Genomic DNA, 13,485 nt, shown 5'->3' on the forward strand with positions numbered 1-13,485 from the left:
AAGACCAAAACATCTTTTAATCTGTCTTGCTTAGTTAACACACGGTCAATGCAGCCGGCCAAAAGGGCTGCTGTAAGCATCTCTTCATGGAGTGAGAAGTACCGTACGCTTCTTTACATACCAATATGCCTGTCTTTGTATAGGTAGATGCTGTAACCTGCAAGTTAACCCCTTCACCACACAGCTGTGGTATCTAATGCCAAACAGCAGAGGAGACATGACAGCAACTTGCTGTAATGCTTCATTCCACTGCTGTTAGGGAACACTGACCCTCTTCTGCTTTTTGTATGGATTCAGTGGTACGCACATGCCTTTTGAAGGCCAGCTACTGGAAGCTCAGTACAGAGGATATGAAGGAAAATGCTAAAATAAAGCTTCCCCCTACTCCCAACATGTATTAAAAGCTTTTTTTTTTTAGCTGAACAAATACAAAACTTATTTCCATTTGTGTATAGCAGAATGAACTTTGACCCAAAACGTCAGAAATAGGTACAGAGGATGCCAGGAGAGGCTGCCAGATGCACAGATGTTTGCTGGAACGCAGGTAAGCTGGGAGGGCTTTGTCCAGATTTTTGCTAAGGGGAGTAGGAAGGGAGCTTGCCCTGGCCTGTAAAGCTGGCTGCTGCCAGCCACTACTTATGCCAGAGCCCTTGATGTGATCCCATCCAGTCCCTGCTCCTTAGTACAGCACACGGTAACACACGCAGCTCTCCGGTCTGGCTATGCAATAGCACTGGTGCTTACATGTAGATCCACTACCCTGCGCTGTTGCTTTTAATGCCTTGCATGCACCCATTCAGTGATACAATTAAAACTCTCATGCTTTCAGGTGAAAGGTAGAAACTGACCTCAAACTAAAAAATTATGATAGGTAGAGTAACAATACTACAATTATTTTTGCATCTTAAGTCTTCGGCGCCAGTGACCTTTCAGCCATGTGTAACTGATGCAATTGCACTTGCTAAACAAAGCGCTTACCCATTTCATCAGTATCTTGTGGAATGTGCAGGTTATCTTTCTGTACTAGTCATGTCAACTTAGCAATACTAGTAAGTAATATAAGTACTGGGGTTTATTTCTCATTCTGTTTTCCAGTTTTTTCCCCATCCAAATACTGTCCTAAGGGACACCGAAGCCATACCTTTTGCTTTTCATTGCTGGCTCATGGTGCAGTTTATGTAGCATCTCTAGGTACAAGCACCCCATAAAGTAAAACATCACACTGCTACGTAAATTAAGAAAATCTAACTCCACACATCATTAAGTGAGCTTCTTCACTGTGTTAAACCAGTGCCTAGAAATACCTTTTCAATCATCAGCCACTGAAAACTTGAGTGTGGGTCAGTGGTGCAGAACTAGAAGCAGTAAAACCAGAGACTAAAATCATTCACGGAGATGGGGACTGAAGGGTTGTGGACTTACGTTGCTCTGTAGAGATCAAACCGCCCCTTGTCTTGTATGTGGAACATCAGATCTCCCCCATTCAGGAACTCCATAACAAAGAACAGGTGATCCTGTTTGTAAATAACCAGAGAATTATTATTTTTATTAATTTTTATTATATTACTTAAATTACTGATGCCATTTCAAGCACACATGAAGTAGCGGTGTGTCTGCTGGGGACCAAGCAGCCACGTTCCTCTTCTCCTGAATATATCTCTATTTCATGAACTCCTAAGAGTGTATGAGGCTTCTACAGATTTGAGTAGCCTGGTCTTGTACTGCAAAGGTAAACAGCTGATCTTATGTTCTATCTGTTTCTAGACGTAATAAAAATATACATTTAAACAGACTTACTGACTTCTATCTGTGACAGTCATCTTTTTTCCCCTCAGTGAGGGTAAAGCTAAGATCAAGGATTTAAATTAAACTGCATCTCATTCCAGATGGCACAGATGTTATTCTGATCTCATTCTGTTCTCATCGGTGTATGTGGGGTCATTTAATTCTTGCATCACTAAGTTACTTTCACTTGACTGCTAGTAACAGCATCTATTAAAAAGGTAAATCTGTTGCGTTGCTGTTGCCGTTGGGCTTTTTCTCACCTTTGTCTGAAACGTGCAGTAAAGATGTGTGAGAAATGGATTTTCCCATGCAAGCGCAAGGACCCGCTTTTCCACCATGGTACATTCCACATCATCATCAATTAGCACCACATCTTTTTTCAGAGCTTTGATAGCAAAGAATTCATTCTTCCCTTTCAGCTCAGCAAGCAGAACCTACAAAAAATGAAAGATGAGATTACAGCACATGTAGGAAAGACTGTTGCCGATGGTATCGGTAAGGGTAAGTCGAAGGTGTTTATAGCAAGTGCAATGACAATTAAAAAGCACCTAGATGGGAAACATGAGCGAGATTTGGAAAGGTGAAGTTGCCGGGCATAGAGATGAGGAGACAGGGCTCAAGGCCCACATGACACAGGCACAGCAGCTTCTGGAGCAATTTTTCTGTCAAGGTCTTGTGATTATATAAAGAGAAGACACGTAAAGCCTGTTCCTTCATTAGAGCTATAACGTCACAGACAACAGCGGACAGAATCTGTGGAGGTCATGCTGCTCTCCCGCATCTCCCTGTCACTGTACTGGAGCATGATGAGGCTGTTTCTATACAGAGTGTACAAACATGAAATAACCCTTTTGCAGTGTGGTGCATAAAGGGCAATTCCTCTGCCTCGATACTAAATAACTGAAAAAACCTGTTGTGCATTATGAATCACTTTTGAGTTTAGATAAGATTCAAGCGATGAATTTCTAGTCTCTTTGACAAAGACGGCTATATTAATTCTGTTACAAGATTATCCACCCAAGCGGCTCTAACAGAAAGACCTTGCTGGTTAATGACAACAGCCCATCACGTTGCAGAGATCAAGCAAAGCAATCACCTTAAGTTCTATAAGTTTGTTACGTACCTTTCCAAAACTTCCTTTCCCTAGTACTTTATGGAAGACAAAGCTGTCTATGTTGAATTTTCTCCTGCTTGCAATTCGTGACGCTGTTTTGGCTGTGCTTCCCTCCCAGAGTTTATCGTACTCGCCGCTATCTGCTAATTGAAACAGGGAGTTCAATATATGCAGAAATACTGCGTGACTCCGATGCCCTGCTAAAAATTAAGCACTGACATGCTACTTCAATGCATCTGCTGCTGGAATACTGGCAAATCTAAACATAAGGGTCAGCTTCGGTGGTATATAACAAAGTTTAAATTATGCGAACATACTTGATAGTGTTGGATTGGAATTGAAAGCTGATTGTTTCTGAAGCTGGGTTTAAGCAATACTTAGGCATTATAAAAATCAAAGGCCCTAACTTTCCCCTGTGGCTAAGACATAGAGCATAATTTGGAGAAAAAGATACTTTACAAAGACTGCTTGGAAACAAATTATTTTCTTCTCTGAAGAGAACAGGCTAGGCCCTCGGCCTAAGCAGAGAGGCCATAAAAAGAACTGATTTATGCCTGATGCTGGCAAAGAAGCATCATTGTACAGGTTAATACTGATTATATCCTAAAATTCATAACTGTACTTTGTTTTTTGACCTCCACTCCATAGATCTGCTGGGTCACTAACAAGACACAGCTGATAACCATGACATGACACCGTGTATGCCCCCTAAGCTGCGATAACCCAGGGAGGAATCACAGTGGCTACACCCTCATTTCGTATTAAACCAAACCACCTCTGCAAGAGGCTGGTTTTTTTCTTTCTCTGTTCTGGCAAACCAGAACAAGTATGATAAGTAATAACAAAATAATTTTCTTACTGGGCATTTCAACAGAATGAGTTCAATGTATGGATGAATATATCAACTCCTGTACCATTCCAAACCCACCCAATTACCTCTTACCGAGCCTGGTGATTTCAATCTGGTAAAGTTACTTCTACTGTTACATTTATTTTTGCACAAATTATCATAAGTTAGCAGTTAAAAAAAAAAAAAAAAAAAAGGCTTATACAGTGCTAGAATTCTTTAGCAATAGTAAAAAAAATACAAAACCTTACTCTGAACCTGTAAATAGGACTCCAGGTACTACTTAAACTGTTTCAGCCATTCAATCTCAAGTAGTGTTTTTGCTACTTACATCCTAAAACAGATAGCACTTGTCATTAGTTTCTAATGCCTTGTGAACAAATTGAGATAATTAACAAAGCACATGACGCTTCTGTTGCAGGAGGGAGGGAAAGGTGTTGTACGTGCGTGTCTGGTTAGCGAGGCATCCTCCAGTTCTGTGCTAGGAACTGCGCTGCAGTGAGTACAGCAAGCATTTCGCAGGAAAGTGCGTATGGGGACTAAAAACTACAGGTATTTGTCAAAAGTTATGCAAGCATTTTGTGTGGCCAGGAAAAAGTAAAAAGAAATATGCACCTTTTTTTTTTTTCTTGTCAGTGCTTATTAAAAAAATTGCCTAACTAATTCTAAGGCAAGAATGAATAACTACTTAAATTGTTAGTTTGTGTAGTCTGGTAGGTAAATGGCTAAATCAAAACGTAGCTTTTCTCACCTGTTGTGTCTCCTGGAGCTCTAGGTTTCTTATCAAAATCTTGATAAATACCAACGCTTTCTACAGATCCAGAATCGGACCTTCGTGTAGATTTCTGAGGAGGAGTGGAACATTTGAAATTATATTTGCACTATTACTTCAGGAACACTTATAACAATAGCTGTTAAATGTAACATGATGGCAGTATAAACTTTTCTTTTTAATTATTAACTCCTAGTACATATCTTTTCTCAAGAAGTCTGGTTCATAGACTAGCCACATTCTTTACAGCTTCAGATCAGCCAATTGCTCTACTTCTTTCACTGCAAGAAAATCATTGAAATTCTTGTATTGTCTATGTTGTATTGTTCATTGCAAGATTAGCAAAGGTTTAATGATTTGAATCCAGTGGGAAGAATTTAAACTGTGTGAAAACGTCCCCTTGGACATATGTTCATTTGAAAGAAGAGATGGCAATCACTGTCATACTGGACATGCTGAAGTCATATCCGTGTGTGACATCCAGCTTTAGCACGAGAACAAATTGTACGCACGGAAGATAGATTCCCCAAGATCAAATTTTCCTAATGAAAAGATCGAGCTTTTCTGTGTTGTGAAAGAGCTGGCGCAACAGCTCTCACTGTTTTCAAAGTAAATATCCTGTGAAAGCTTAGGAACACTCAGCTCAGAGGAAATACTGTTGGGTTTTGTGATATATTTTTCCTGCTTTATTTCAGAGCTTGTATCGAATCTTTATTTGCAAGTCAGAAGTTGACCACAAGAGACAGCCATGCTGCACCAGGAGATGAACAATGTAAACTACGGGGCCAGTGTTAATGCCAGAGGAGTTTTCTGTGTGTATATATCAGATTAAGAAAAGTTGAGAATATCTGGTATATTTCTCTTTATTGATTTAATTTAGCATTCAAGTGGAATTCTGAACTTGAAGTATGGAAAAAACAGACTTCAGCATTATGATACCACTGTTTAAACAATTAAATAGAAAGGGAGAGAATAAGCTTGGCACCACAGAAGAACAAAATTTGATCTCAGGAAACCACGTGCCTGAGAATTTAGAAATTCTTTGCTAGGTGGGATTCCCCCTGGGCCCCCCCAGTTTCAACTTTGGGCTACTGACACTTTTATAATTTGAACCATAAAGAGATTAAGAAAGAGAAGGCTGTTTGCATTTCCTCTGGTTCCAAACTTGGTTCCCCATAAAAATTATATGAAAAGATGAAGTAAAAACCCCCAAATGCTCTGAAAACAGCTAATTATCTGACAAATGGCAATAAAGCATACCTGGCTAACTTGATTCAAAGCTTCAGCTAGCAGCTTCTGGTTTATCCCACATAAGTTTGCCACCTTCTTCTGGCATTTATGGTGCACATTCATTCCACATTCTGAAAGAAATGTAAGGATGTTTATACAAGCATCAGAAAAATACTGTCTGACATTAAAATAAAAAGATTGTTTCTCTGTGAAGTTCAGAAACCTTGTTATAAGACCAGAGTGGGCACGGATCTATCATTGTTAATCAAACTGCAGTTTTAATCTTTAACTCAACGAAGGCTACAAAAATTGTTCAAAAGGAAAAAACCTCTAATCATCATTACTTTAGTCTCAAAATCTGCTACAATAAAGATTATCTTGCCTTTTTGTGGGAGAACTATAAAAGTGGTATTTACAGCAAACACTTTTAAGACACTTTTAGGTGCTACCACATTTCAGCGATTCCCAAAGCAGTAATTTTGATTAACCCCCAAGATCACACCTCCGCAGCACGCTGACTGTGTTAGAAGCTCACCGTGGCTGAGCTGTCACACGAACCAAGCAGCTGTTTGTCTCTCTCTAGTACAAAACCTTTTTCAACTGCACACGGGTGAGATGAATCCTGCTCTACATAACCCACATATAAAAATGCACAGTGTGTAGCAATAGCTAATCTCTAGCAGGGCGGGAGACTGCACTGGAAGAGCATGGAGAGGTCCCAGCTGCCCTCCCTCCTCCTCCGTACCTTCACATTTGAGTCCCTGTTTGACCAGCCCCCAGAGCAGGCTGCCGCAGTGGTCGCAGAAGGTGGGGCTCATGTAGTTGTAAACTTTGAAGCGATGAGGCATGTCAATGTTGAAACGTTCCTTTTGAAACTGAGGACAGGGAGAGGGGTGAGGCACTTTACCCAAAACAGGACCTGGTTCTTACAGAAAACAGCTTGGATATTACAAAGCTATGACAATTTTATCTTGAGTACCCCAGTCTTAACAGCCCTCACCTAGCAAGGAAAGAATCTGCCCACCAAAGACCACCCATCCCCTTTTAACTACTTTTCTTGCTTGAAAGTTTCATCCGCTACATGTTACGTACAATCTTCAAGGGAAGACAGTAACTTGGTTGTACAGCCAAGCAGCTCCCAAACGGACCTGCCCATTTCTATATGAGGTTTTGTTAGTTCAGGAGGGTTTAATTACGTAACTACACTCTAAAGGTATTGTTCTGGCTCTTACCATTGTGTCCCTGCTGTTGGCTGCTGTACCAGTACACCTCCCAATGATTTTATCAATACATTTCTTATGAATAGCAGCATTGCATTCTTCAAGACATGTGCAAGAAAAAAAAGGATTCCTTCAGATAATAAATACATGGGATGAGGCGTTTGCATTTCATAGCACAATGTGAAAAAACACACTCCTTTCCATCATACTATATATACCAACCCCTTTCTTTTCTATCAAGAGGACGATCTTTTTAAAGCAGCTTCCCCCCATTTTCTTTTTATATAACCTCTATTTCTAAACTAAATCTGCCTCCATTGGGAAATGCCACCAGCATTTGATAACGGACAATATTTTGCTTTTGAGTTTTACCCTTTGATATCTCTCCTACTGCTTGGAGGAACGCACAGAGATCTATGCTCAGTCAAAAGTGCTTTTCAATTCAGCTGTAAAACCCATCGATAATTGAAATTCATTTTAGAAAAGGTTTAAAACTGCTCTGATAAATAAGTACAACTTTTCAATTGCATTACACACTTAGGAGAAGAATAGCCAAGTCTAAATCTTGATACTAAAAACTCAGGTAGGCATCATAATTAGACAGCCTTAGGTTATCGTGCAAAACTGATGCTCAACATCTACTTACTACCTATGGTAATGCTGCATGGTGCCGTGCATATTTACAGAAGATTTTTTCAACAGTAACTATTTGATCTACAGGTTAACGTGGAAAATAGCAGAAGAAAAAAGTAAAATCAACTTACGCCTACATTTGTATCCCTGCTTGTTGAGTCCCCTGAAAAACAAATGATAAAGAAAGAAATCATACAAGCAGATGCTTGCTGGAATAAACAGTGGGGGTTTTTATTTTTACCATGTTAACCAATCTTTTTCCTATGGGAATATTTACTCCAATTAATACACTGGTCTAAATTCTGCTATTCATAATCTCTTAGAAAGGCAAGATTTAGAAGATAAGGTAGTGTGTTTTGATAGACCAGCAAATTAGGAAGGAAACCCAGAAAATACTAGGTTTCAGTTGTACAGGAAATCCTCCTTCTTGCTCTTGATGGGTCTTTACTCTGCTTTAGCCACTTCACATCTCAAAGTTTGAGCATTATTTTCTCAGACCCACTCATCTCACCCTCTTCTGAAAGAGTGCTGTTGATTACAGGCTAGATCTCACTTTTGATGCTGATGGAATTTTTGCCAATTATTTCAGTGGCAAAAATGTTAAAGTTCTACTTTTTAATGTGAAAGAGACAACTATAGTACTTAGATATAACAATAATCTTAGTAAATATATTATTTCCATTTCCCAACACGAGTTTACATGTCATTTTGTGTCTCAATATACTCAAAGTGGATTTTGCAATTATTTAGCCTTTTTGGGTGGGGGAAGCTTCACATTTCCTTCTTACCATACAAAGTCTTTGCAGACAGAGCAAAACGTAGGTTGTCCAAAGAAAGTAGCAATAAATTCATGATTTTTGATGTAGTGGATTTTAGCTTGCTTGATAGCTCCTCTCCTGTTCATAGTTACTGTCCCCTCTTCCTCCCTCATTGATTGTTTGCAATCTAAGGGGGGAGACAAGAAGACATACTTTTAATACTTTAAGGTATTATAAAGATTAATATTTGGTTCTCCAAAAACTTCAGTATTTCTGTTTCACATTTGTGTTTCTATTTTATTTTACACCTGCATTCTGTGGATTTTCAGACCAACAAGGGTGGAATACACGCACGCACTGCTTCCTAAGGTGTCCCTCCATGTCCTCGTTTGCAAGCGCATCCCTCTCCTGCTCATTCAGAAGACTTCAGCAAGTGAGCTAAGAGGAAGAAGCAGGAATGGAGTACAGTCTTGCTAGAGAAATGACAACCACAGTTGTTTCTTGAAAAAAATGTAAATTCCTATACATTATGTGATTTATGTGCAAGAGAAATAAATATTTTATTGGAAGCTGGAGAGTTCCTGCTTCCATATTCCTTCAGCAGAAGCCATTTCATGCTGCTGCTCCACATGCCCTCCTGACCCAGGACTAAGCAGAAATGCCCGTGAAGCCCTACAGGGCCATCCTGCTGTAAGATGGGTTTCTTCCAGCCTCCAGGATCATTAGGCAGCAAGGACAAATGACATTTTCAACTGCCATTTCCATTACGCTATCTCATAAAAACTTTGATTTTATGTCTGTCAACATGTCCCAGCTTCATTCCTCTCCCCTCCTAGTCCCCACAGGGTTACAGTATATAGTACTATAAAACACTATAGCAATAACAGTACATACTATATGTTGTTGCATCTCATACTATATACATAGTAATTACATATAGTATTAGCGAAGAAATAAAACAACAAAGCAAACAAACAAAACATTCTCAGGCTCTGAGTCCACCTGGCTCATACAGGTCCTTCATTACAGATTATAGTTATTTCCACTCTTTTCCAAGGAAGCTTCTGAATTTCTCTTACAAAAATGAGTAATTTGTGTCTCAATCTTTCAGCCACAACTCAGACTATATAGTCTTACTTACACATTTTGAAAATAATAGGCGGAGTGTGTAACAGAGGTAACCCCATGAAGGTGTATCAATAGAGATTGGGTAATTTAACCCTAGGACACATTTCTTGTCAATAGAGAGGAGCTGTTGAGAGACAATCCCATCCAGCAGGAAAAGATAAAGGCTTGAAATGGCAGCAAGGAGCTGATCAACTGCTAACCGCATCAGCTCTGGCCAGCAGCTTGCGCATCCCAATCTGGAAGAAACGTGGACATGGTTCACGTTGAAAGTGCTGCGAAGTTTAGGGTAACAGAAAATTGCCATTTGCAGGGTGGGAGTTTCCACAACAATGGAGTAAGGAAAAAGCCAGAAAAGCATTTTTCCCATTGTCAAGACTTCGTTTTTTATTCGCTCCATTGCAAAAATGGAGCTGCCTTTTATCAACACCAGCAGGAGCTTTGCTTTTCAAACTGATAGGAACAGATTTGTTTCCTTTGGCAAGTCATGCTAACTGCAGCGTCTGAGCTTATTGCAAAGTTACCCAGAAGCCCTGTTTTTCTTGTTGCTAGCTGCGCTTGGTTTTTGTCATTTTATTAGCTGGCTGCCACCACTGCTATTCCAACAGACCACTGAACCTGGAATACAATCCACCATTCAATACCATTTTGAGTGTCCTGAACTAATTTATCAGTCACAGCCAACTGCAGCAGCATGTACTGTCTTAGAAAAGAAAGGACGTCAGCTCAGAGATTAAGGAAAGATTAAGCATATTAGTGAAAAGAAAGACCAAAAACCATCCCCGGATTTTGCCACTAGGTATTAATGCACTTTTCTGAGAAACTGGCCATCTGGTTCAAAGAAAAACCCATCCTGCCTCCCCTGAAAAGAGCTCACAACACACACTATGACACCTTGACATTACATATGCCACTGAGTTACGTCTTCCCCTCCAGAAACAGGATTCATTTCTGCTGTTCAAACAGGCTATTAAGTTCACCCAACAAAAACTCCCATCAGCTGCTGCACTTCAGCTTGTCCAAGTCTGCAAACAGTACTATCTCTTTGTTTAATCCTGCTGAGCAAATATACAGACCTCACCCACTGTTCCTCAAATGCTTCAGGGAAACCACACGCTGAAATGTGCGTGCAAGGAACACACTTCATATTGTTTGCTGCATGGAAAGGATGTCTTCATAAGGGTGATTTAATCAGTAGCAGCAACAAAACAGAGAAAGGCATGTTGCTTTATAGCATGTATTCTGAGGAGATAACCTGTGAAGGAGCAGATTAAGGGACAAAATCCTCTAATGTGTGTAACACAAGCAAAACAAGTGTTTAGGATTCACCAGGTAAACATGACGCAGCTTCTCCTCACGCTGAAATACTTGTAGCAATTTAGCATTGCTGATATTACGTGCAAAAGCCTCTCGCAAAACTTGATGAGGATATGGGAAACTGTGGTGTTTCCTCCCTGTCTAGAATACTGATCTCAATAGAAATATGTGAGACTAGCATCTATTTTTTGAGAGAGTAATTAATAAACTAATCAGTTTGTACAAGGAATGAAAAAACCAACCCCCACACACTTTCCTTAACCATACTTTAACTGTGAAGAATCCTTGAGACAGCAAAACTTCAAAATCTGCATGTGAGAACACAAAGCCTTCACAACTAGCTGCCTTATTTAATACTTTTGCCAAAACCAACCAATATATCAAAGTATAGCTGAAAACATATTTGTATGCTTCAGACCAAACTGAGAAGTTTGGACAGCAACTGTAAGTCAAGTGCACCCGAAGCTGAGATGGCTCTCAAATACTAGCATGCTTAACAAGTTATCTTTAATCTGTAAAATATCTTTAATGTGTATAGCTCCAGAAAAGTTTTAAGTTCAGCCAAACACAGGCTTAACTGGGGAACAGAGGCTTTAGTTCAAAGATGCAGAGAGAATTAACAGTTGCAAGGCAGTAATTTCCCAACAACTATGTGGATGCAGGGTGGAGATGGAGGGGAGGAAGAAACACAAAAGGAAAGCCTTTGCTTCCACCTCCAAGCCAGCCAGGATTTCCACAGATGAAACACTTGTTCTGGGGCAGCACACGGTCAGAAACAGTCATGTACAAAACAGCTGAATCAGCAACTAGAAACCAAGTGACCTCTGCGGCCTGGACCTGAAATTAATCATTTTGGACCCAGCACACACCATTAAACATAATCTATTTCCTCTACTGAGAACTGTGGTTAATATTTATCACTGACACACTGTTCATGTATTTCAAGGTCCCTTCTTAAAACTTGCAGCTGACCTGACAAAAGCACCCAGAACTCCACCGTGCCATACACTCATTAAGAAACCATTAAGCACGCCTGTGAATCGACAGTGCAGTTCTCCACAAGTGCTGAAGACATACCATTGTATACGCCATTTAACTGCGGTGCCAGCCCTTCTGAATATTGCAGAGTCCTTACAACCACTAACATAACACACATACCCTTAGCCTGGACAACGTTTGCTAGAACACTATTGCTAGGACTCTGCTGAACTGTAATAAACCTCAAGGTGAGATGTCAAATTCTCTCAACTGAACCTCAAAAGTTCAAGGACAAAAGAAAACAACCTCCAGAATAACCCTACTAGATTTTTTCAAAGAAAGAATAGAAAAAAATATTTACCATCTTCAGAGTCTGTTTTTTATTTTAACTTGCCCATTTCTCTGTTCTGTTGGTAAACAGACAAAAGGTAACAGTGCTACTGTCAGAGACTGAGAACCAGGAATTCACTTCAAACAGGGACAGGCAAAACATTTTCTCAGCTAACTGGCTGCTCAAGTTGAGATTTGCGCAAAACTTTATTATAAATTGCAAAACCCACTAACATTTCTGTTCAGTGTCCCTTCTGCTGTTCTCCTCCCTTGCACTTGGCTTTGAAAGTTAAGTGCGCCTTCAGGTCAAGAAAAATATTAATCTCACACAGCAATCATTAAAAAGGAAAGCTTATTCCCCAACAAAGGAGACTTCCCTGGCATGAATTGTCTCAGAGGAAAACTGCTCTTTAACCTGGTCCTGGAGAGGATTGCTTTACAGATCATCTGTATAAAAAACCACCCCAACAAACCATTTACAGAAATACATTTCCCAAAAGTCTACATTTCTGTGACGAACTTGCCATGTTAAATCATTTTGGCTTTTGTGATCATCACAACGTTTCATTTACAGGGAAAGTATTAATACTGTCATGTATTTCTAGTATTAATATTGTCATGTATTTCTCTCTTTTTCTTTTTTTTTAAGCTATCTCCTCCATTCCCAGTACTTGTGGATTTTACACTGCTGACACTGAAGTAGCAATACCAGTAACTTCCTATTGTACAAGCCAATCCTATTTGCTCTCAAAGCTGGCACATAATCTCAAATCACCTATCTCAGCCCCAAGCAGTTATACTACAACCTCTAGCATGAATGGTCAAAACCAGCGTTACAAACTCTTAGTAGCACCTTTATAAGAAGTTATGTATACTGCATGTAATAGTGTATGCATTTCTACTGTAAGAAAAATGACAAGTATGTTATGCTCTGTTCTGCACAGAGACTGGGACACCCACGGATTTCTTGCCTGCTCCTCTAAATAAATGAATGAAGTCCTGCCTCGGCCGCTGAGCCAGCACCTACTGCTGCTCTGAATCTTGGCAGAGCACCGAGGTGGACTGCTCTGCAGCTACTTTTAGCACATTTCTACTGAACTAGTCTTTCATAGGCATTAATGAAGTCAATGGTCTTTTAGAAAAGTGTTAAAACAAAACATCAGCGTTTTAACAAGCCCTACCTTTCAATCCAGGAGAAAAAAAAAAAATCCCACGTCCACACTACAGTCTTTGTAGCGACTCGCACCATCTGCAGGGGTTCTGTGCTAACACAGTCTGTGCTCAGCTGTACACAGTACTTTTAAAAAAAATTTCACTCAATGTTTTGGTTAACACTTCTGCACAGATACCCAATGTCTCATTCATTGCAGTAAAAC

General features: G+C 39.9%; 1 protein-coding gene across 4 annotated transcripts in view; it reads right to left on the minus strand.

Annotated features, from left to right (window-relative positions):
* The window catches only part of PRKCD (protein kinase C delta), a 66,982-nt gene that overhangs the window by 5,556 nt on the left and 47,941 nt on the right, over nucleotides 1-13,485 (minus strand). For 2 of the 4 annotated variants that reach the window (XM_075762922.1, XM_075762923.1), the window contains exons 5-13: nucleotides 8,390-8,546; nucleotides 7,733-7,764; nucleotides 6,981-7,066; nucleotides 6,494-6,623; nucleotides 5,779-5,879; nucleotides 4,498-4,591; nucleotides 2,909-3,039; nucleotides 2,046-2,219; nucleotides 1,423-1,514 (exon numbers count right to left, since the gene is read on the minus strand). In XM_075762922.1, coding sequence (XP_075619037.1) covers nucleotides 1,423-1,514; nucleotides 2,046-2,219; nucleotides 2,909-3,039; nucleotides 4,498-4,591; nucleotides 5,779-5,879; nucleotides 6,494-6,623; nucleotides 6,981-7,066; nucleotides 7,733-7,764; nucleotides 8,390-8,546 — 997 coding nt within the window. Of the gene's footprint in view, nucleotides 1-1,422; nucleotides 1,515-2,045; nucleotides 2,220-2,908; nucleotides 3,043-4,497; nucleotides 4,592-5,778; nucleotides 5,880-6,493; nucleotides 6,624-6,980; nucleotides 7,067-7,732; nucleotides 7,765-8,389; nucleotides 8,547-13,485 lie in introns of all 4 variants that reach the window. The other 2 variants (XM_075762920.1, XM_075762921.1) reach the window with 1 other exon arrangement.

The sequence above is a fragment of the Balearica regulorum genome, chromosome 10 (genome assembly GCF_011004875.1).
Source record: "Balearica regulorum gibbericeps isolate bBalReg1 chromosome 10, bBalReg1.pri, whole genome shotgun sequence".
In the NCBI taxonomy this organism is placed as follows: domain Eukaryota; kingdom Metazoa; phylum Chordata; class Aves; order Gruiformes; family Gruidae; genus Balearica; species Balearica regulorum.